Source organism: Camelus ferus, chromosome 1, assembly GCF_009834535.1.
Source record: "Camelus ferus isolate YT-003-E chromosome 1, BCGSAC_Cfer_1.0, whole genome shotgun sequence".
Lineage (NCBI taxonomy): Eukaryota > Metazoa > Chordata > Mammalia > Artiodactyla > Camelidae > Camelus > Camelus ferus.
Window position 1 is genome coordinate 71230179 of NC_045696.1, and position 23778 is coordinate 71253956.

Consider the following 23778-nt stretch of genomic DNA (forward strand, 5'->3'; position numbering starts at 1 on the left):
AATATGTTCCAAGTAATGCAAAGAAGGAATCATAAGAGAATCCACAAGCAGAAATGCCTTCACCAGCGTGTGAGGAATGTCTCTAAGAACTCAAAGAAAGTTGACATGTAAAAATAGGCTGCTAATTTCCCACATAAGTTAAGGAAAAATGAAATAAAATATACCAGAATGGGATAAACGGATTATAGCTAGAGCTAGTAAATACTGATTCTTGGTTGGCTGACACTCATTCATATATTTAATCATTCAACAAGTCTGTTTAGGCATAGTACCGTATACAGAGTTGTAAAAATGGATGAGACATTGTACCTAACCTTTACAAAAGCACGTTCTCTTAGGGAAGACAGAAATGTAAATAAGTCCCTGAAATCTGTTCATCTAGTTGAAACATAGTTCAGATATTTGTCTTTGGTATTCTTTCACATCCCGTTTCAATTTCTCTGTCTCTCTTTTTTTTCCATTTTTTAAACTTGCATTCTTTTTTACTGAAGTATAGTCATTTTACAGTGTTGTACAATTTCTGGTGTACAGTATAATGTTTCAGTCATACATTCACATATATATTCATTTTCATATTCTTTTTCATTATAAGTTACACAAGATATTGAAAATAGCTCTCTGTGCTATACAATATAAATTTCTCATTTATCTAGTTTATATATAGTAGTTGGTATCTGCAAATCTCGAACTCCCAATTTATCCCTTCTCACCTCCTTTACCCCTTTGTAACCGTAAGTTTGTTCTCTATGTCTATGAGTCTGTTTCTGTTTTGTAATTAAGTTCATTTGAGTCATTTTTTTAGATTCCGCATGTAAGTGATATCCTACAGTATTTTTCTTTCTTTTTCTGGCTTAGTTCACTTAGAATGACAATCTCCCGGTCCATCCATATTGCTGTGAAGGGCATTATTTTATTCTTTTTTATGGCTGAGTACTCTTCCATTGTATATATGTACCACAGCTTCTTTATCCAGTCATCTGTAGATGGACATTTAGGTTGCTTCCATGTCTTGGCTATTTTATATAGTGCTACTATGAACATTGGGGTGCATGTATCTTTTTGAATTAGAGTTCTCTTTGAATGCGTACCCAGAAGTGGGATTGCTGGATCATATGGTAAGTCTATTTTTAGTTTTTTGAGGAATCTCCATACTGTTTTCCATAATGGCTGCACCAAACTACATCCCCACCAGCTAGCACTCTACTTTTTCAAACAGAAATTATGTATATATACAGTTTTATAACTTGTTTTCTCCACTTTAAATATTATGGACCTCTTTCCATGGTTTTGACATAGACTACATTCTCTCTTTAAATGACTACAAAGCATTCCATTGTGTGGCTATATGTCTATTTAACTGGAATCCTTTAATTGAGGCCCTTAACTCCTCTTCCTGGCCCTCCCCCAAGTATGTATATTCAGAAGGTCCTCTCTGATTTTGTGAAATCAGAAGAAACTGAATGAAAAATGACACCAAGTGAAATGGAAATGGTTGATGAAAGGAACATTTTTCAACTGTAAGTATTTTATAGTACTCTCATTTCTTGCAAATGAGACTTCACCTTTTCATTCTTTTAAAACTGTGAAAGTATCTGAGAGTCTTAAAGTCAGATCAGATTACACATATTTAGAGTGAAGTATCAAAGCTTCTGCAAGAGGACTCCTCACACAGTGTTTGCGGAGCTATAAGAAATGTACTGAGGAGACTGTGCTTCCTGGAAAGTTGTTTATTGGGTCAGTAAATCAGGGAGAGACTCCACTGACCCTGACCTTCATTGGTAAGGGGGTCAGAAGTTAGGTGTGGCACAGGAACACTGAAAGTGTGTGGGATTGGAGACTGTGGCATATGAGAAGTCAGGGGGTTGTCTAAGGCTGTTCTAAACCTACTCGGTAGGGCTGTTGGTGGTTTGGGAATATAGAAGGGGACATGGTAGTCACTGGGGATAAGTGGCTAAGATTAGGAAAGGGGCCTGGGTCTGGCTGGCTCTAAGACCACAAGAAACTTCAAGTTATGGTTTATAGGAGGAGGTGGATGTGGATGTCTGTCTAGGTGTTCCAGAGGATGATGACGGTAGTCATGGAGGTGGCCATGAAGAGCAGGTAGAGGTGGAAGAGCAGGGTGTCCATCACACGGCTGAACTGCACCCACAGGCTGACCAAGTGCTGCTTCTGAGCCTCGTCTTCCTGCTGGGCCCTCGTTGACCCAGGGCACCCATTTAACTCTGCCTCTTTCGGACCTGGCACCTTCCCCACCAACTCCACGGGCTCCTTCACACCTGCAGAGAGACAGACTCAGCTGTGGGCTGTCAAGTTCAGCTGGGAAGTTGTGGGGGCCAGGGCAGGAGGCCGGAGCAGGGAAGTGGAGATGCTGGAAGAGGAGGCATGGGCAATGCTGAGTCCCCTCACCAGGCAGGTGGGCGGGGCTGAGGCCCAGGCCGGTGTTTCCCTTCTGGGGCCCAGCAGGGCAGCACTTCCTTGGGCTGGTGCAGCGCAGAAGTAGGGAATGGAGCCAGTGAGGCATGGGTGGGGGCTGGGTGGTGGCCAGGTGCAGCAGGTAGGTGATGAAGATGGTCTCCAGCAGGCTGACCACCATCAGCGACAGACACAGGGCAAAGTAGACACCTGAGGGCAAAGCAAATTTAAATAACCCAGGGCAGATTCCTCTGGACACTTTTTTTGAAGCTTCTTTCCCCAAATGCAAACTTTCTTCAGGACCCATTCCCTCAGTGGAGAGGCAGTGGTTCTCCTGCTACTCTCCTCCCACCATGTCTCCTTCTGCCTTTGCTTCCCTGGAAAGTGGGAGGGGCCATACTGATGAGTGGGGTGCCACTGGCCGGGAGTAAGTCATTCATCATGAGCAGGAAGACGTTGTAGCCCAGCAGAAGGGTTATCTTGAATGGGGCACGGTTCTCGCTTTCTGCCGGCAGGAAGAAGCTGAGGGAGTCAATGGCCATCAGAAAACTACTGGGCAACAGAAGGTTGATGACGTAGAGTCTGGGCCTGCGCCTGATGGCCACCTGGTGGGGAGGAGAGGTGTGGAGAATGTGGCAAATAGGCTCAAGAATGTGCCAGAGGGCTCAGCTGTGTATTTGATGATCCAACCCTTGCTGGTGTGCAGTTAGGTTGGCCATGGGAAGATCTCTTTGGGTAACAGATGCATTTAACTGTGCCCTCTACAGACGTGCCCCAATTTTGTTGTCAAAATTTCCCTTGTGTCCTACCTGCTGGGAACATGATTGTAGCCTTTTAGGGGCAAATAAGGCCCTTTGGATCATTGGGCAACTGGCTGCTCCATTCTTACGACAGCCCAGCTGTTCCTCCTCTCTGCTGGGCAGAGGCCCTGGGGATCCTTCTTCAGGGCAGTTGGGGTAGAGGGTAGAGTGAAGAGCAGGTGCTTAACCCCCTGGAACTATTTTTATATCCCAAAGTGCCTTAGACCAAGAGGAGAATCACAGAGAAACTGGGCTCAGAAGTCAAACAGGGCCCCTGGACTTACATAGAACGTGATCTGGTCATATAGACTTCTGCCCATCAACATCTTGGGGGTAGCCTTTTTGATGTCCAGGAGCTCCCACTCCCCCTGGGTCTGAATGACGTTACGAGACATGTCTGTTATCATCCACAGTTCCTGGGCCATGCCCAGGAGCATGCTGTCCACTGCAAGGGAGGCCGGGCAGCTCAGTGCAGAAGTGCCCTCCAGTCTCCTGCCCACAAGATTTGATTCCTCTCCCACTGAGCTCCTTCCATCAATTCTCCTCTCTGTTCTTTTAAGGCAGGGCATCCAGGTTTTCTCAGGAGTGAGTCACAGGACCAGCAATTCATATACGTATGGGCTGCAGCCTTGGGGTGGTTTTGTTGTTGGAAACAAGGGGTGTCAAACTTGTTATGGGAAAATTAGATATGACTCAAACATGGGTCAAGAACCTTTGGAGTCATTCCTGTGTTTCTTCTCAGTTCCCCAATTCTATGATGTTGTTTTAGTGGAATGAATCTTGAACAACCCTATATTTTTATAATTACATACATGCCCATTATAATGATTAATTTATCCAAATCTAACACAGGACACCTGGTGACATTCAGTTACATTAATTCCTGGTGTAAGTGTGTTAGCTATTAATGTTAAAAGGTTTGAGGTAAAAGTTAACAGAGCTGCTGCAGCTCAGGGTTAGGTGGGCCTCATTTGGTACAAAGGCCCTCTAAGATCTAAAGCAGTGGGTTTTGTTTATTTTTTAAAACTTTATCAAGGAGAATTAAAGCAGTAGTTCTTAACCCTGTCTGCACATTAACATCACCTGGGGAGACAGTGAAACTTCATAGTACCTGAGCCCCATCTGGAACAATTAAGTTGGAATCTCTGGGATAATGTATACTTGCTGGTATTTTTTTAAAATGCTTTAGTGGACAGCCAGAGTCGAGAAACACTGATCTAAAACCTTCCTACATCACTTAAATATCTTCCCCTGAACCTTAAATGGCTACCAAAACCATGGTGTCTTGCTCACCTGTGTAGAGGAAGGACCTGAAGGTGAGCGTGCAGTTCTGTTGGTCAAAAGGGAAGTAGAAGATGTCCAGGTTACAGATGCTTGTCACCTTCACGGGCCTGTCGTACTGTATTTGACCTCCGCTGCTGACATATGCGATGAGACCTGCAGGTGCCCCATCCACATCCATGCTGCTTATAAGAGGGAGGGAGAGGTGGGTGCAGTGAGTGCCTTGATCAGCTTTTGACTCCCTTCCCAGGTCTTCCCCTGCTGTGCTCACCTTTTGGGCTCTTTCTCTAATGTCACTCTATCTTTTCTCTTCTGCTCATAGTGTTTTGTGGGAGTCAACTAATTGAGACTGCATTCCTGTCCGAATCTGTTGGTGTCCTGGTGCCCTGCACTGACCCTCAGCTGTTCTAGGAGATGGGCTTGGTGCTGGCTTTCCCTGGCCCAGGTACGCACGATTCCATGATGAGGATGTCTGGGAGCCACAGGTTCTCAGCTAACACGGTGACCTTATGGCTGCCAACACACTCTTCTGGGTTCCAGCTGATGAAAGGATTGTCCCATGTCTGCAGCCAGGGTGGTGGGAAGCAGAGGTGAGTGATGATGGAACTTGTCCAGTGAGCCCCTCCTGCCTTTCACTTTCTTCTTTAAACTTTGATCCTCTTACTCCTTTTGGTGTCCCTCATGACCACAGTCTATCTCCCCTACTTTATTAGTCAGGTGTCATTGGCAAAGCATGCCTTAATTCCTTTTTTCTAGGCAGACTTTAACTAGAGCCAAAAGCCACTTGTATCAGGAACATACCACTACATTGGCCCACAACCACTTGGCCATTTTTTTGGGTCACCATTTCTGCCTTCCTAAACTGCCCAGGGAGATTTGTGTTTTAGATGGAGTTATTTGGTCCCAGAAAGATTTATACATTGGGTAGAGGTCTGGAAAACCTTCAAGTCACACCTCAAATTTAAACTTATAATTGGAAGTGGGAAAGGGAGAGTTGAGTCTGCCTTACCATAGTAATCCACAGGAATGATGTCAGAAGCTGGCGGTGTATGTCCTGGTAAAGAAATTCCTGTCCAGAATTATTATTGCAAAGACTTGACCCATGCCCACCACATTTTTTTTTTTGGTGGGGGAAGTAATTAGGTTTATTTATTTATTCTTAGAGGAGGTAATGGGGATTGAACCCAGGACCTCATGCATGCTAAGCATGCCCTCTACCACTTGAGCTATACCCTCCCCCCACATATTATTATTATTGAACCATGCATAGTTCTAGTTGCTGGACTGTCTTTTCTTTCCTTGTCTCCTCTTGTATCTAGGGACAATTCAGGTTTTAATTGACATATAGACCACTTCTTTCTGGAGCATTCCAGAAAGGTCAGGACTCAAGGATAAATCCTTCCTAAAAAATGTCACTGCAGCATTCTTCTGTCTCCTCATCCCATAAGAAACCCTCTAATTGATACAAACGCTATTCAGAATACCTATTGTTCACCACTGGACCAGCACAATGTTGGGTCAACAGGGCAGAGGATCTTTATTCCCCTTTAGAAGGGATAGAAAGTGGGAACCAGGTCTCACCACTTCCAGGATGGCAGACAGGGTGAAGGAGATGTTGACTTGAGTCGGGAGGCTGAGGTTGGTGACTGGACGGAAAGCCTTTCTGTCAAACACTGCTTGGAAGGTGGCAGGATCCACCCCATGCTGGTCAAAGCCTGAGCAGTTGATGGTGAAAGTGTCTCCTGTTCCTGTAGAGAGCAGAGACCTCATAAGAGAGGGCCTATTGCCAGGGCTGGAGCCTCTCTGCAGAGAGAAAAAACAGAGGACACACTGGGTGAGGGTAGGTGAGCCCTCCTTCCTGGGCCAAGACACCCCAAGGCCAAAGCCCTTCCTGCCAGGGCCAGAGAGGATGGGCTGGTCTGGGAGGCAAATGGTGGAAGCTGATGTGGTGAGCTGAGTCAGTACCCTATTCTCATTCACATTGTTCATCCTCATGCAAAACCTGCTGAAATCTGTATGCAAACTTGTCCTTGGTGCAGTGCCAGCCCCTTCAAAGAGGCCTATGGTGTACCCATCAAAGTTTCTTGGGTCCACCCACCTAGTAGCACTGCTTAGCACTGTCCTGGAACTTGTGATCAAGGTCACTGAGAAATCTGCTTTAATGATTTCTCCTCCTCATTTTCTGGGACTTCTGTTTATCCAAGGCAAGAGCTGATTTATCAAGAAGATAGAGATACTGCAACTGCACTTACTAGGTAAACATAGGAAACGTAGTAGCTATTCTCAATGGATGCTATGTGTTTATTTTGCCCTTCACAGATGTAGTGACCTCAGGTATCTCAGGGTTTATTTCAGCACTGGGATCATTAGGCGCTATCACTGAGCATGTACCATATGCCAATCACACAGTAAGCCCTATGTGGCTGTTTTTCCCGGCCACGGTGAGGGAGCCATCTGGGTAGTATGTGGGCGGAATCTTTGCCCTGTTTCCATTTTTGTGTTATCTTTTCCTCTGCCTATTCCTCTGTGTCTCCATGTCTTCTCTTAATGTTTAAGGTATGTACCCAGACTGGGGACAAATATTCCCTCAGGGAGGCAAAGTATCCACTCTCTCCTACCTCAGATTGATTCCCACCTTCCTTAATATTTTACTTCTTCCTTCAGGGTGTATTTCAAGTCATGTATCTAATCAGAAGATGAGTGGCTACTCTTTTCATAACACCATATCAAAGGAAAAAGAGACTGGGAGGGTGGGATGAGGGTATGGTGAAAAGGGCATTGGAGGTCAGTAAAAGGTAGAATTAGGCAGTAAAATGGGACAGCTTGGTAGATCCATATGCAGGCTGGGATGGAGGAGCACTGTGTGTCCTGAGCAGTGTAATGTCTTTCTACCTGTTACCAAAAGGAAACCAAGCCGCTGACATTATGAAGGAAATCTTTAACATGTTAATTCTGAATGTCCTTCAAGTGCTAGAAGGAAGTTCCTAGACATCCTTCAGAACCACACTCTGGTCTTCCCCGTTCTCTCCCCATCTTACCTTGAAGCAGAAGGCTGACAGTGAGGCAGAGGAGAAATCCCCCCCTAGAGGGCCACCCCCCTTCCATCCTCTTCTTCTGGACTCCTCTTGCAACTCACCCCCAAATCCTGGAGCTTAAAGGAGCTCAGACCACACCTTGGTTCCTGGTTTTGAATACTGCTCATGACAGGTGACCACACTCTGGTGAGAGGCTGTGGCCAGAGAGATCACAGTAGTGTCCTGCTCTGACCCTGTCCAGGTGTGCTTTCTGGGCTCCAGGAGGGGAGGAAGTCAGGCCAAGACTAAGGGAGAAGCATCCTGTTTGGCAGCTCTGTGCTTAGATCACTAACAAAATAACTTGCCTTAATGAGAGCATGTGGGCTGGGGAAATAAGAATTATTATTTCTCTAAGGCCAGGGAATCTGCAAATTTGGAAAAGTGACAATATTTAGTGATTTGGTTATGTACAAATTGCAAATATCAAATTATAAATCTTGATTCATAGCTTCATCATCTATTGTTTATATTTTTTCCAGTAGCCCCTAGCTGGATTTCCTCTGTCCAATCTTTCTGCCTCCCTGATTCATTCTTCCCCAAACTAATGTTCTCCATACATTTTTTTACTCTATGCATTGATTACATGATAATAGAAGCCATTAAATTAATATAGCAGATCTGTTTTTAAAACCTTTGTGTGGTCAATAGTGTCATACATTATCACAAACTAGAAATCTCAGCTAACATCAGTATTAGTAGCCTGAGTCAATATTATGTCTTATGTCACATCTCTATAAAAAACGCAATTGGACCAAATGAATGAATTGGAGCATTGTTATATTAAGTATCTTAGTTACATTTCCAGAAAGACTTGGAAATTTTTTTTCTTGCATAAAGGGTGAAGAGTCAGACCTAGAATACAAAAGAAACTTTGTTCAGGATGGAAGATCGTGACAGCCCAAAGTAGAAACTGCTAGGGAAGGCAGGGATGACTTAGGGGCGCAGAGAGGGAAATTCCAGGACAGAGGGTTGCAATATCATCTGTCTGAAGTTTGAAATATCTGCAGTCCTTCAGCCTCACCAGCTCTGTAAGTCAGTTCTCTTCTTTGGAAACTTGGCCAAAGGATTGGGCCATCATGTCATGCAGGGCCAAAGTACTGCTGTGTCTGTCTCCACATGGACACACCCACGGGGCACTGGACTCCTGGACTGGCTAAGAGTGAAGGACTTTCAAGGGATGCTTGAGTTCCAGTGGTAGACCAGGCTCCCAGGCCTTAGATCGAGGAAAGGAGAGTTAACTTTAAGCCCTGCTGAAAGTGGTTGATGTATATCTTGTTTTTATCAAAGTTGGCTGAAAAATGGGACCTAAGTCCTGATTGGACTCAGCAGTACATTTAGCTGCCATGAGACAGAGGTGATAGTGCTGAGGACACGGCTGGGTTTCCGAGCCCTTCATGTTTGGGGGGCAGTCTTGGATCTATTGGAGGATACCACTGCTTGGGTGTGGGCGTTTCTAGACACCTTTGCATTCCCCTGGGGTTTCCTAAATGTTAGTTGCAGTGAAGCCATGGGCATCCTAACCTGGAAAAGCATTTTCATCATCCTCTAGCTGCCTCTTGTTTTGGAGGATGGCCCCGTGCACCATGAGCAAGCCTTCCTGGGAGGGTAGAGAGCCGAGGTGAAGAATCTCTGGAAACTGCGGTACCATCAAAGCCCTCAGGCTTCACACCTGGTCACCTCCTTAGTGGTCTCACTCCTAGTCTGCGTTTCTAAATCATCCTCCACTGTGCAGCCGGTGTAATTTGAAATGCAGATCTGACCATATCCTTCTTATATATAAAATATTTCAATCACTCCTATTGTCTATAGCAGCTTTGTTAAGGTTGCTGAGACAGAATTTCCAACAAGTTTCTCAGGTGCTGCTTTAGCTACTCATCCTGGGATCACACTGAGAGAACTACTGGCCTGTAGGATGAAATCTCTCTCCTTAGCATGATGTAAAGGACTCCCTGGCTGAAGGGCCATCTAGCTCTCCATCATTTTTGTCTTGGATTTTATGTTATAAAAGAGTTGTTCTTATCTTTAATATGTATCAGAATTACCTAATTGCCTTACTCTCACCACTGTGGCCCTAAATCAGAATCTCAACCCCAGATCAGAATTGCAGGCATAGTACTCAGGAATTTATGTTTTAAACTGGATCCACAGCTGATTCTCATGCAGGTGGATCTTGGGCTACACAGAAACACTGCCTATTAAATAGCACCCACTCAATGTGTGATTTTACGCCTCCACATTCTTGTGACCTAAAATACACCTTCCTTCTGCTATTGTTCTCTTGTCCCACTAATAAATTCTTAAGGACTCAGTGCAACTTAAGCATTCAGTGAAGCCTTCCTCCTCAATCTCTCCCTCTCCTCTCTCTCTCACGCACACACACATACGCCTGAATACTGTTGTGACCCTTAAACTGGAAACATCTCTTTACATGTGTATCTCCCCTCCTGCTCTGTAACTTCATGGAGAGCAGGAAGCATATCTTTTTTTTTTTTTTTGGCCCTCTCCAGTGTGTGGCATATAGGAATAAGTAGTCAATAAATGCTTTTAAAATTGAAAGGTAGTTGATTTACAATATTAGCTTCAGGTATACAACATAGTAATTCAGTGTTTCGATAGATTATACTCCATTTAAAATATAAAATATTGGCTGTATTCCCTGTGCTGTATAATATATGTCCTCATAGCTTATTTATTTTACACATAGTAGTTTGTACCTCTTAATCCCCTATCCTTGTGTTGCCCCTCCCTCCTTCCCTGTACCCACTGGTAACCATTAGTTTGTTCTCTGTATCTGTGAGTCTGTTTCTGTTTTGTTATATTCATTCATTTGTTTTATTTTCTAGATTCCACATGTAAATGATAACATACAGTATTTGTCTTTCTCTGTCTGACTTATTTCACTAAATATCATACCCTCTAGGTCTATCCATGTTGTTGCAAATGGCAGAATTTCATTCTTTTTTGTGTCTGAGTATTATTCCACTATATATATTATATATAGTATTATAATAGTATTCCTATACATACATAGATATATCTCACATCTTTATTCATTTGTTGATGGACACTTAGGTTGCTTTTCATATCTTGGTTATTGTAAATAATGCTGCTATGAACATTGGGGTGCATATATCATTTCAAATTTGTGTTTTCATTTTCTTCAGATATATACTCTTGCGTTGAATTGCTGGATCATATTGTAGTTCTATTCTTAATATTTTGAGAAATCTCCATACTGTCTTCCATAGTGGCTGCACCAATTTACATTCTTACCAACTGGTGTACTAGGGTTCCCTTTTTTCCACATCCTCACCAATACTTGTTATTTGTAGACTTTTTGATGACAGCCATTCAGACAGATGTAAGGTGATGTTTCATAGTGGTTTTGATTTGCATTTCTCTGATGATCAGCAATAAGAGTTTAATGTGCAAAATATATAAACAGCTCATACAACTCAATATCAAAAAAACCAAACAACCTGATTAAAAATGAGCAGAAATCCTAAATAGACATTTTTCCAAAGAAGATATACAGATGGCCAATAGGCATGAAAAGATGCTCAGAAAATGTTAATGAAATACCTGGCCTGTCAGTTCATTATGATGGGGTGAGAGACGCAGGCACCTTTGGCAGAGGTAAGAAAGGTGACTGAGATCCTCATGGGAGTCCTGAGGCCAGATCAGAGAAGTTACCTGTTGTTCCCCTGGTGTTGCTGAGGTGTGGGCCTCCACCTTGGGTACAGTTTGGTAGAGCTGGGGGTTGGCAGAAACAAAACAGTCTGCAGCAGGTGGAATCCAGAGGGCTGGAGCCAGGGCCCAGCCTTTTATTTCTGATTGCTGCCTCTAAGTTTGCAAGAAGGCTAGGCTTAGAATGGCCTAACCAGAGCTACCATTTATGAAGTTCGTGCCGCATGCTCTATGCTCTGTTATGTACTTTACTTACAGTATTCATATCCTTACAACTGCTTTGAAAGGGCAGCACTATTACTCCCATTTTACAGATTAGAAAACTGAGGTGCAGAGAGGTAAAAAAATCTTGGTCAGTGTCCACCCAGGTGGAAATTTGTAGAATCCAGATTCAAACCCAGGCCAGTCTGGTTCCATTGTTCTTTCTTGCTCTTTTCATTACTCCATAGCTGGGAAGTCTTGTGAACTAGATTATTAGGCTCCTAGGTTTCCACAAGTGAAACCCTTGGACCTAGACCATGTTTGGATCTGAAGGCAAACAGGGGAATAGGAGCTGTAGTTTTGCAAGTCAGATGCCAACACTTTTCACTGTTGCTTATTCCAAGGGGGATCTCACTGCATGGCCCTCTGGTGGCCCCATTCATCTGGGACCCTGAGGGATCAGATTTGGGAATATAGCTATAATCTGGCAAGGGCAGAATTAGCTGGTGGAAGAGGGAGGGTAAGTGAGGGCCATTGTTTTGCAGCCCTGATGATTGGCAATCACATACAGAGGCTACTGGCCAGAGCTAAGAATCTAGGAGCCTGGAGGCAGCCAAAACGTCCAGACTGCAGGGTGGGTCACTGGCTAGGGTGCCTGGAGCAGAAGAGAGGGAGGGTCCTGGGACTCCCCAGAGGTACCTGGGAAAAGAGCCTAGGACAACCACTCACCTCTGGCTGCCGCTTTCACAGGCCTGGACTCTCTGGAAGTGTGACACCATACTTACCACTTCACTTTTCTCCACTTCATTTTTCTCATCTGAAAAATGGAGGTTGTGCTAGAAAGTCTATAATTCTTCATGTCTAGTGCCTCCCCACTAGAAATCGATTTTGCACTCTGGGGGTCAGTCTGCATGACAAAAAGATGCTGTCTAGTGTGTCACATTGGACTTTCTAGTTTCTGTAAACCTATAAATGTTTTTTAATGCATATTAAAAAGTATTTAATCTGTGTTATTGGCTCCATTTCACAAATGAAGAAATGTAAACTTGTAAGGTTAAGCCACTTGTACAAGTTTGCCCAGCTAGCAAGTAATGGAGTCAAATTAGAACCCACTGCTGTCAGATCCCAAAGTCTCTATATTATACTATTTTTTCCCTGCTATATAGAAGAACCAGTGCTGGTGAATGACCAAATACAGTTTATTGAAGGGAGAATCATAAATTGTAGAGGAGGAAAATGATAGGCTTGAAATGAAGTCTGTGGCTTCACATCCTAGTATGGGTCTGCAGGAAGAGGAGAGAGAGGCACAGATGGTAATGAGATAATACATTTTAATGTTGGGTTAATATGGACCCCCCCCAAAATCATGTAGAAAACATGGAGAAATGCTGCTTATAATGGTTTAGAGAAAAAGAAAGTGAACAAAAATGTGTGCAAGAACCACAGGGTAGCACTGCAGATGAATGGACAAAGTGAGGAGCTGTTGGCAGAAACAGACCATCAAATGCAAGATGGCCCAGGCAGGACCAGTTGCCTGTCAGCAGATTTTCCTAACGAGGTCATAAATTACCTTGCAAAGCCAAAGCCTTTCAGGGGCTTGCCACGTAACAAGGGGAAAGTCATTAGCACAAAGTGTGCTTGTCATATGATTCTGTTATAGATGGAACAGAAAGACAACAATCACATTTGTTAATTTTCTGGGAGCTCTCTGATTTCAGAGGTTCTCTATGATTCTCTATTGTGTGTTAAGATCACGGGTTCAGATTTTGCTTTTGGAAAAAATAAAATCACCATAATTATATCATGCCTTCTCTTACTAAAAGGAGATAGAGCATCTTAATCCATAGGTCAAAAAAGATAAAGTGCATGTATTCTATTCAAATAAAACATAAAACTATGTAATGAAAAAAATTTGAGGGGGCAGATTTAGCTCAGTGGTAGAGCGCATGCTTAGCATGCACGAGATCCTGGGTTCAATCCCTGGTACCTCTATTGAAAAAATGTGAAGAAAATAAATGAGAAATATGTACCATGAAGATGGGCAGAAGCAACAAAATGATGCAAACGGATCTTATACAATTTTGGAACTTATCAAAATCTGGGTAAATGAGCTACTCTGCAAAGTCAAGGGTGAGATTCCAGGTGAGGTGACTTCTTCAGGATAGGGCACAGGAGAAGAACATCCAAAGTATCTGGCAACAGATATCAGCAGCAAAAAAGCTAAATCCACAGAGAATACAGAGGAAAGAGTGATTGCCCAGATCAGATTTGGGGAAGTACATACCCCAGAAAGCAGTGGAGGAAGTGCAGCGGGTGAACTTGGGTGTTATGATATGATGAAGGTGGGAGGGAAGGGGTGAGGAATAGAAAAGACTGAGGGAGGCAGTAAAGGAAAATGGAAAAGAAAGTTTGTCTTAGGGACCCTGGTCAGGGACTTGTTCTTCCTGTTGTAATTCCTGCAATGTTAGTGGATGAAGACTTGAACTGGAATTGGTGTTTCTACATGGCACTCTTGGAGAACTTGTCTGGTTCTCCTCCTCAGTCCGGAGGGCCGTGCAGCAGAGGCTGAGTCCCATGTCCAGAGCCAGCTGCCTTGGTTCAAACTGCAGCTTAGTCAGCTGACTAGCTCTGGAAACTTGGGAAACAGCTCAGTGGCTGTCACTGCACCTCTCTGTGCTTAATTTATTTCATCTCATTTATTTGAATATATAAATGTGGAAAGTAATACAAAACCACAGTTCTAAAACCTAAAGAGCTTTGAAAGCCAAATGATTTTTCACAAATTATTTGGTGGCACAACCTGACCTGAACGGATGCGAGACTACTCAATAATTTCGTTTTTGCTGCCGAGTGTGAATATTCACAGATTCCACTGCAGACGTGTGTATTGTGTTAGAGGGTGCTACTGTGTACCCTACTTGGGGTGATAGTCATATACAGTACATGTATGATTGTTACCTTTTTAAAATTGGAAAAATTCCAAATTCCCAAACACATTTGGCTCCAAGGATTTGTGGATCTGTAGTTCTTACTTCATAGGGTTACTGTAAGGGTTGAATATGCTTATTCATATAAAGCGCTTAGAGGAGTGCCTGACACGCATTAATAACTTAATAAATGTTTGGTTACTTTCATTACTACTATACTGTGTCCTTTCTCAAAGCCCACTTTGTAGAGAGCTGTGAGTTGAGGAACTGCCAAAACAATAACATATGTCCAAAATAATAATATAATAGATAGGCTAATTTACTTAGGTGAAGGTCATGGCTCCTGATTTAAGCCTAGACTGTGTAGATGCTAGACCTCAGACATGTCTGGAGGACTGGTGATGGTGAGGGGAGTGCTTGACAAGAGTTTAGAAACTGAAGAGCCAAAGACTTTCCTGGGGGGAGGGAAGCAGAGGGGGAAAAAAGGAGAATTAAGGGACACAAGTTTAGCTGGAGGACCAGGAGCCTGGGTGAAAGGAGTAGTGCCGAGTTAGCAGGGTATTTCCGCCTCAATACTCCCAGATTCCCGTGCACTCCTGCCCAAGTCCAGCAGAAGGAGACTGCAAGGAAAGAGCAAGTAACAGCTGGGCCTGGTGACTCAGCATACAGCTGAGAACATCTGTGCTGCAGGATACAGATGCAGTGGCCTGGGCTCTGAGGACACAGAAGCTCCTGCAGCAAATAGCCAGGTAGGACTTCAGGCCCCCACCACCAGCCACAGCCCTTCTAGTGGACATTGGCAGCCTTGCCACCCTTTGGGCGTCTACAATGACAAGAGGAAGTCAAAGGAATTTGAGGAAGAGCAGCAGAGGGAAGGAACCAGGGAAATATAGTTTAGTAAACAATATTGTGACTCTCTTTTTATTCCTAGCCTGTTACGACCTGGGAAATTTAGGCTTCAGATAGAAAGTAGTAGAATACACTGAAGAAAGGAAAAGAAATGGTTGCTAAAAATAAAGGATTGTGTTCAATTTGTGATTAAGTTGCTCTCAAATCTATGGTTTTCTGAACCTGGGGTGTCCAACAAATCATGCCACAGCTCTTGTGGAAGTGGGACCTCCACTTCCCCCAAATAGCTAATGGGAATAATGGGCCAAGAGACAAAGACTTTCAAAATGATAAGGCAAGTGCAAGGAAGGGGGATTTTCCAGTTTATATGGGGGCATTTGTGTCAGTCCCAAGTAAAGCAGATGCAATTTTCAAATGTGCTTCCCTTGGCCTGATGTTCTTTTCTTTGCATGATTAAGGGCAGATCAACTCTAACTGCAACACAGACAGCTAGCAGTAATTTGGGATTATGTTAACACTCTAAGTGCTTAATCATGAGTGAGTCATATGTCAGGCTGTGACAAGAAGGCTTCACTCTTAAACAAGAGATGCCTGGTTCTGGCACATTATTAATTTCTGAAGCTTAAATCCAGGATAACTGGATTTAGGAGGTTAATCCCTATTTTAATTCCTGGTAATAGATTTTGGCCCCATCTCTCTTCTCTTTGCACTTTCACATGTTGTCTGATAGACTTTTAAAAAACAAGAAAATCCTTCTTACTTTGATAATGAGAAGTTTCTGCAAGAAGACTCTCAACCCCAAGATTTTTAGTACTATCATATAATGCAGGGAGGAGTGAGTGCTTTTTGCAAAGGGGTTTATTGGAGGAGATTCAATCAAGGAAGCATTCCAGGAACCTGAATCCTGAGGAGCCAGGCAGGCAGGACTCACAGGAGGGCTGAGGGGAGCTGATGGCATGCAGGCTCAAGGATCTGATTCAGGCGGGCATAGGAAACCATCCAGATTTGGTTTGAAACTGCACAAAAGGACTGGATTGAAAACAAGGTGATTGCTAAGGTTGTAAGGTGGGATTTGGAGAGGCATGAGAGCCTGGCTCTCTGGAGGTTTGTGGAGGCAAGAGGAGCTCTTGCCTGGATCTCACAAATGGACATCTGCCTAGGTGTTCCAGAGGACGATGACAGTGATGATGGAGGTGGCCATGAAGAGCAGGTAGAGGCGGAAGAGCAGGGTGTCCATCACGCGGCTGAATTGTACCCACAGGCTGACCAAGTGCTGCTTCTGAGCCTCGTCTTCCTGCTGGGCCCTCGTTGACTCAGGGCACCTATTTAACTCTGCCTCTTTTGGACCTGGCACCTTCCCCACCAACTCCACGGGCTCCTTCACACCTGCAGAGAGACAGAGACTTGACTGTAGGCTGTCAAGGTCAGCTGGGAAGTTGTGGGGGCCAGGACAGGAGGCCGGAGCAGGGAAGTGGAGATGCTGGAAGAGGAGGCATGGGCAATGCTGAGTCCCCTCACCAGGCAGGTGGGCGGGGCTGAGGCCCAGGCCGGTGTTTCCCTTCTGGGGCCCAGCAGGGCAGCACTTCCTTGGGCTGGTGCAGCGCAGAAGCAGGGAATGGAGCCAGTGAGGCATGGGTGGGGGCTGGGTGGTGGCCAGGTGCAGCAGGTAGGTGATGAAGATGGTCTCCAGCAGGCTGACCACCATCAGCGACAGACACAGGGCAAAGTAGACACCTGGAGGGAAGGCAGGCCTGTATGAGGGCCAGAGACACCTCCCAAGACTTTTTGTTTCCTCTTTCCCCAGAGGGCCCTTTTCAATTTGACCTGGTTTCACTTGTCCCTCCCCCATCACACCCCCACCTTGCTTTTATTTTCCTGATGGAGGGAGGTGACATACTGATGAGTGGGGTGCCACTGGCCGGGAGTAAGTCATTCATCATGAGCAGGAAGACGTTGTAGCCCAGCAGAAGGGTCATCTTGAATGGGGCACGGTTCCCGCTTTCTGCCGGCAGGAAGAAGCTGAGGGCATCGATGGCCATCAGAAAACTGCTGGGCACCAGAAGGTTGATGACGTAGAGTCTGGGCCTGCGCCTGATGGCCACCTGGTGGCGGGGGGACAAGTGAGGAGTAGGCTGGGAGGCTGCCAAGCCAGTTAAGAACGAGAGTTGAGAGCTGTCCCAGACCAAGCTTTCTAGTCAGGAAATGTTACCTCAAGTCCCGTTCACTGTCCTGCTTCTCCAGCAAAGTCATCTTAATCAGCACACTGCCCTTCCAGGGTTTGAGTCCACCATGCAGCTTACCACTGAAATGTATCTCATTCTTAATTGGCCCAAAGTGGCAACTTTCTCTGCTGAAATTTTTATTCCTACCAATGTGCTCTTAGCAGGACTGGGGGACCAGATTCTTAGATACCGTGTGCATTGTATTTCTGCTTGCTTTCCTCATCAAGGTCTAATCACTAGTGACTTTGTTGTTGGACATTTAATACCAGCGGGAGGGAAAGCAAGATAGAGCAAATGTTTTGGGGTCACCAGGATTTGGAATCATAATATCTCTAAGTCAATGCTTCATAACTTTTCCACCATTTCTTTAAAAAAAAAACATAAAACTTGCTGCCCTCCAAAAATTTCTGGCAGCCCTGGGTGGTGGGAGGCTCGTGCTCATAAAAATCACTGCCATGGGAGCTTTGTTTCTTCCTCAGGGAGGATTCATTTCATCAATATTTACTGAGTGCCAGGTACCGTTCTAGGTGCTGGAGTTTATCAGTGAAAAAAGGGAAAACAATCCCTACCCCTGCAGGGCTTACTTTCTAGTGGGAGCCCTTACTTTCTAGTGGAGGACATAGCTAGGTGTCTTAGGAGGAGATCCCACCCAGGGCCCCTGAGCTCACATGGAAGATGATTTGGTCATACTCATTGGTGCCCATAGCCGTCTTCTTCATTCTTTGATGGATACCCTGAAGTACCCACTCCCCCTTGCTCCAAATGATGTTCTGTGATGTTTTCAAAATCTCCTGCACATCCTTATCCATGCCCAGGACCATATTCTCCACTGCAAAGGAGACCCAGACAACTCAGCTTCACCCAATACTCCCAACCCCTTTGCCCAGCCTGTTGGAGTCCTTGCCACTTAGCTTCCACAGCCCTTTCAGTGGGATTCCCTCTCTGTTCCCAGCTTTATGTCTTCTTCTCTCAAATCCCTTTCTCTACCTCTCAGAAGGCCACTATATTTGAGCTTCCCTCACCTGTGTAGATGAAAGAGCTGAAGGTGAACGTGCAGTTCTGTTCATCAAAGGGGAAGTAGAAGATGTCCAGGTTGCAGATGCTGACCACCCGCATTGGCTTGTTGTATTTGATGCGACCATCACTGTTGACATAAGCCATGAGACCTGTAGGTGTCTTATCCACATCCATGCTGTATGTGAGAAGGATGGGGAGGTGGATACTGTGGGTTCCCCATCAGACCTGACCTTCTTTCTCAGGTCGCCCCATTCCTGTGCTCCAGCCCCACTCGTCTGACCTCCCCCTTCCACCTATCGCCATGTTCTGGGGGTTTCAGATGCTGCTCCTTTCTAGTGGAGTCTTTGTGTGGCCCCTCCTCCTGGTTACATCATTGCTCTTCCCTGGACATATGGTATCCTTGCTCTTTTCAGCCCCAATACTCACAACTCCTCGATGAAGATATCTGGAAGCCACAAGTTCTCAGCTGCCATGCTGAGTTTCCTGATGCCCCCGCATTCCTTTGGGTTCCACCTGATGAATGGGTTGTACCAGATCTGGAGGAATCCATGGGGTGGGACAAAGCAGGCAGGGGACTGGTTTTAGTCTTCCTCTGTCTCCTGCACTTTATATTCCTTTTTTCACTCATTTCTTTACTCTCCCATCCCTTCTCTGGTGACAACTGTCACAAGGTCACTAACGAAGTTTTACTTGCTTCCACTTCTCCCTCAGTGCTCTCAAGGGAGACATGGAGTTTGGCTTTGGATTCCCTGGGATGGAGCCACTTAAATATTGGCTTCCATGACCTTGGTTTATGCCACCAGCTACCTATGCCCCATCTCTGCTCTCCTAAAATGGCAGAATAACAGGAAGTTTTGCATTTTCATTATTGGTCTGGCTCTGTTGGAACTTGTTTAATTTGTGGTATTCTCAGATTTATCCATTTGAATCTGCCAAATTGGACCCTGGAGTGGAAAAAGAGAAGTATCATAGCAAAGGGGAGACTGGGACTCTCATACCATATTCAGCCACAGGAATGATGTCATCAGTTGAAGCTGTGCATCCTGGAAAAACAATTTTCATCCAGGATCATTAACTTTATGAAGTCAGTTCCAATGCCACCACCCACCTCTTACTCATTTCCAAAGCAGTTCTGTGTGGCAGTTATGATTTTTAATCATAGGCACTGAAAAATGTAAGTCATATAATCCAGGGTACATGGGAAGTGTAAGTGAAAGCATCAGTATGAGGGTCCATCAGGATTATGTTTCTTGTGGAGTATTCGAAAAAAAGGGACAGATTTTACCTGCAGCAATGCCATCATAGCATTTCCTGTCATGCCTCCCTATCCCACAGACTGAGCTCTTAATTTTACAAAATCCAGCCAGGGGACCCGCTGCTCACCACTAGACTGTTACAGAGTTGGGTCAGGACTTACTACTTCCAAGATGGCATACAGGGTGAAGGAGATGTTGACATGAGTGGGGAGGCTGAAGTTGGTGACTGGAGGGAAGGCCTTTCTGTCAAACACTGCTTGGAAGGTGGCAGGATCCACCCCGTGCTGGTCAAAGCCTGAGCAGTTGATGGTGAAAGTGTCTCCTGTTCCTGTAGAGAGCAGAGACTGTGAGAAGAGTGCTGGGGCTAGGGCCTGGGGAGTGTTTCTGCACAGAGAGACAACAGGGGGCATGGGAGAACCGTGTGGATTCCTTCTTCCTGGGCCAGGGAGCATGGGCTGGGCTGGCAGGCAAATGGTGGAAGTTGATGAGGTGAGCTGAGCCAGGGCTCCATCCTCAATTCTGTTGTTTCTCTCTCTCCATGCAAAACTTGTCCAAATGGGTATGCAAAATCAGCCCTGACCACCATTTTTTAGTGTCCTGCTACGTTCTCAACAATCTCATCACAAATGTCTCCCCCTTCATTTCGTGTCCTTCCATTGTTTGTCTCTGTCCTTGAGCCACTGGGTTGAATGTCAGTGACAAATTTTGTAATCACAGTTCTCCTTCTCACTATATGAACAGGGCATAGATGGTCATGAATTAATGATGAGAGAAATAATCAGGTAGGTAGTGAGAAATATGTGGGACCTTAAGGAACTCGATTTTTCAATTGAATGAGTATATACCATGTCTCTGCTATGTGCTATGATTGTTCTTTTCTAAAACTCAGGAGTCATCACCACTGAGACCATCTTAAAAAGAGTTCCTCGATGCCCATCTCATTCCTAACCCTTTTCTTACCATACTTTGTGGAGCAGAAACTGAAAATGTATGTGGTAACGTCTTCTGGTAGAGTCTGTTTTAATCTGCCTCTGATATTGTCATATCCCTCATTGCTTATTCTCAATAATGAACAAAAAAATACTCTCAACTTGGAAACTGGACTGAAAAAGTTTCCCTCTTTCATGGCAGATCTTCTCATCTGCCTCCTTCCACTTAGCATCTTTTCTTGTTGCATTTTTTTGCTTAAGAGAACTGAGAAAGAATTTTCTTCTTCTCAACATCAATTGATGCTCAGAAGCCATGGGGATAGATTTTATGCTTGGAAACAGAAAAACATAGGGAAAAAGAAGCGTGGTGGAAGAGGGTGGAGAAGTAGCTTGAGAGAAGAGTCAACCAACTGTTAGGATCCTAGAAAGAGCTACAAAACTGTCAGTTATGAGTTAATGAACACCCAGTCACTGATAAAAATTAGCCTGGTTTCGCTGTTTCCCAGAGGTTATATATTTGCTTTGCTCTTGCTCTTGTCCCATCTTACCTTGAAGCAGCAGGTAGAAAATGAGGCAGAGAAGGAATCCTTCCCCACGGAGCCAGCCTCTTTCCATCTTCCTCTCCTTGGCTCTTCTCTGGGAACTAGTGATGATGTTGACCTTAAAAGACCACAGGCCACACCTCAAGCTCTAGCTTTGAATAATTCAGGTGTCAGGTAGCATGAGCCATGTCTCTAACAAGCATCCCTGATGACAATGGAATATCACGGAGGACTACCCAACCTTAACTAGACCTGCATCTAGTATCCAAAAGTAATCTGACAAATCAGCTTGGAGAGGAGGAAGGAAAAACATTTGGTCGCTGGAGCAGTGCTAATGGCCCCCTCATACTTTAGAGTCACTCTGGCACATGATGCACCATAGGAAAAGCACACAATGGCTGCTGTTACCTTCAGGTGGCACATGTACTGCTGCCAGCTTTCAGAAAAACCGGGGATGGCCTTCTTTTTTATAATCAACTTGAGATTGAGGTTTTAAATATGACTTCCTTACTGGTAAGTCTTAACTTTTGATATTTTGAGTGTCAAAAGCAATTTGGACCCAGGTCTACTGGATGGAGGGAGTTGGGTAGAGGGGAGGTGGCAGAGTTTTTAGTAGAAGTTGGCTTGTGAGGTCATGAGTGATCAGCCTTTAAATTCATGTTGTTTTTGGCCCCTTGGTGTTTTTAGAATAGTTAGTTGTCAACATTTTAAAAATTGGGAGATTTCACATAAAAACGGTGTTTCTGGCTTCACTTGAAAAAGAAGATCAAGCAATTCTTGGCTCACATTTCTGCTTGACAACAACACTTTGTGCCAAAGCTAAGATGTGGTTAAACCCTTTGGATGGAGCATCTAGATCATCAGTTTCTGTCACCAACTATTGTCTTATTCCTGACTGGCTTCCCTCATTTATGTTACCTGCTTGGCCCCTATAGGCATTTGAGTTTGCCTTTGAGTGTTATGATTAATTTTCTTGTTTGATTCTTTTTTTTTTTAACATCTTTTATTAATTTATAATCATTTTACAATGTTGTAAAATTCCAGTGTAGAGCACAATTTTTCAGTTATATATGATCATACATATATTCATTGTCACATTTTTTTCTCTGTGAGCTACCCATAAGATCTTGTGTATATTTCCCTGTGCTATACAGTATAATCTTGTTTATCTATTCTACAATTTTGAAATCTCATCTATCCCTTTCCACCCTCCGCCCCCTTGGCAACCACAAGTTTGTATTCTATGTCTATGAGTCTGTTTCTGTTTTGTATTTATGTTTTGTTTGGTTTTTTGTTTTTTTAGATTCCACATATGAGTGATCTCATATGGTATTTTTCTTTCTTTTTCTGGCTTACTTCACTTAGAATGACATTCTCCAGGAGCATCCATGTTGCTGCAAATGGCGTTATGTTGTCAGTTTTTATGGCTGAGTGGTATTCCATTGTATAAATATACCACATCTTCTTTATCCAGTCATCCGTTGATGGACATTTAGCCTGTCTCCATGTCTTGGCTATTGTAAATAGTGCTGCTGTGAACACTGGGGTGCAGGTGTCATCCTGAAGTTCTTGTTTGATTCTTAAAGAGCCTTAGGAAGTAATTTCAAAAATACCATGCCATTCCTAGGTGAGCATGGGTCTTGTCAGATTTAGAACCTGCGGGGGAAAAAAAAAAGATAGAATGTGCAAATATTTGTTTCCTAGTGGAAAGCAGAAGTAGGGTAAGTGAGCCAAAGTCATCATTGGCTTAACCTGTTTTATGCTAGAATGATTTCTGTTAGGGAAGGCTCCAGGGAGTGCCATCAGTGGCTAGGAGATCGAAGGGAGAGACGTTGCTTCAGTGAAGAAGCTTTGCAGATTAGTTGGTATGAGACAGTAAGAAAAGTCTAAGAACCAAATCTTGTTTCTACTAGAATCATGTCACTTTTCTTCAGTCCCAGTGTCCTCGTCTCTCAGGCCGGGAGGATAAAACCTATCTTGCAGGGGTTTCATGTGGTCAGAGATAATGTTTGTAGATCGCCTTTCCCATCCTAAGGAATTAATGAATGGAAGCAGGAATAACAGTAAAAATGGCAGAAATAGTAGTTGCTGTTATCCCTGCTCTCTCAAGATGGCTCAGGTTGCTTCAGCCTGAATGGAATCTTCCAGACTTCAAATGTCTGAGTGGCTGAGTCAGCCCCAGTTCCTCTGAGCAGAGGAGCATTTTCTCTTGGCCACTCTCAGCTGCATACTGTCAAGGACCTACCCCTCCACTCTCAGCATCATTCTTCATCAAGATTTGAGAATCCTTCCCACTGTGGGAAGTTCCTTTTTCTTTCTCTTTTCTTTTCTTTTTCTTTTTTCTTTCCTTTCCTTTCCTCCTCTTCTCTTCTCTTCTCTTCCCTTCCCTTCTTCCTTCCTTCCTTCCTTCCTTCCTTCCTTCCTTCCTTTTCTTTCTTTCTTTCTTTCTTTCTTTCTTTCTTTCTTTCTTTCTTTCTTTCTTTCTTTCTTTCTTTCTTTCCCTCTCTTTCTTTCTTTCTCTCTTTCTTTCTCTCTTTCTTTCTTCCTTCCTTCCTTTCTTCCTTTCTTCCTTTCTTTCCCT

General features: G+C 44.2%; 2 protein-coding genes across 3 annotated transcripts; both read right to left on the reverse strand.

Moving 5' to 3' along the window:
- Positions 1-1914: 1914 nt before the first annotated feature.
- Positions 1915-7598, reverse strand: HTR3C (5-hydroxytryptamine receptor 3C). 2 transcript variants are annotated; one of them, XM_006183257.2, is made up of 9 exons: positions 7532-7598; positions 6075-6241; positions 5503-5547; positions 4947-5056; positions 4506-4675; positions 3497-3657; positions 2813-3017; positions 2407-2622; positions 1915-2276 (listed from the first exon to the last, which is right to left on the reverse strand). In XM_006183257.2, the coding sequence occupies exons 1-9, from the start codon at positions 7596-7598 to the stop codon at positions 2047-2049; spliced, it is 1371 nt and encodes a 456-aa protein (XP_006183319.1). In that variant the 3' UTR covers positions 1915-2046. The 2 variants fall into 2 exon arrangements, with proteins under 2 accessions (XP_006183319.1, XP_032339180.1); XM_032483289.1 differs by lacking the exons at positions 5503-5547; positions 7532-7598 and having other exon boundaries at positions 6075-6304.
- An 8789-nt stretch (positions 7599-16387) lies between these two features.
- On the reverse strand, positions 16388-21534 carry LOC102509173 (5-hydroxytryptamine receptor 3D). The gene is given in 10 exon segments (XM_014557989.2): positions 16388-16617; positions 16750-17025; positions 17147-17333; positions 18122-18204; positions 18207-18269; positions 18472-18608; positions 18610-18645; positions 18897-18983; positions 19461-19518; positions 21210-21534. Coding segments are annotated over 10 exon segments (1218 nt in total). The 5' UTR covers positions 21271-21534.
- Between the last annotated feature and the right edge of the window lie 2244 nt (positions 21535-23778).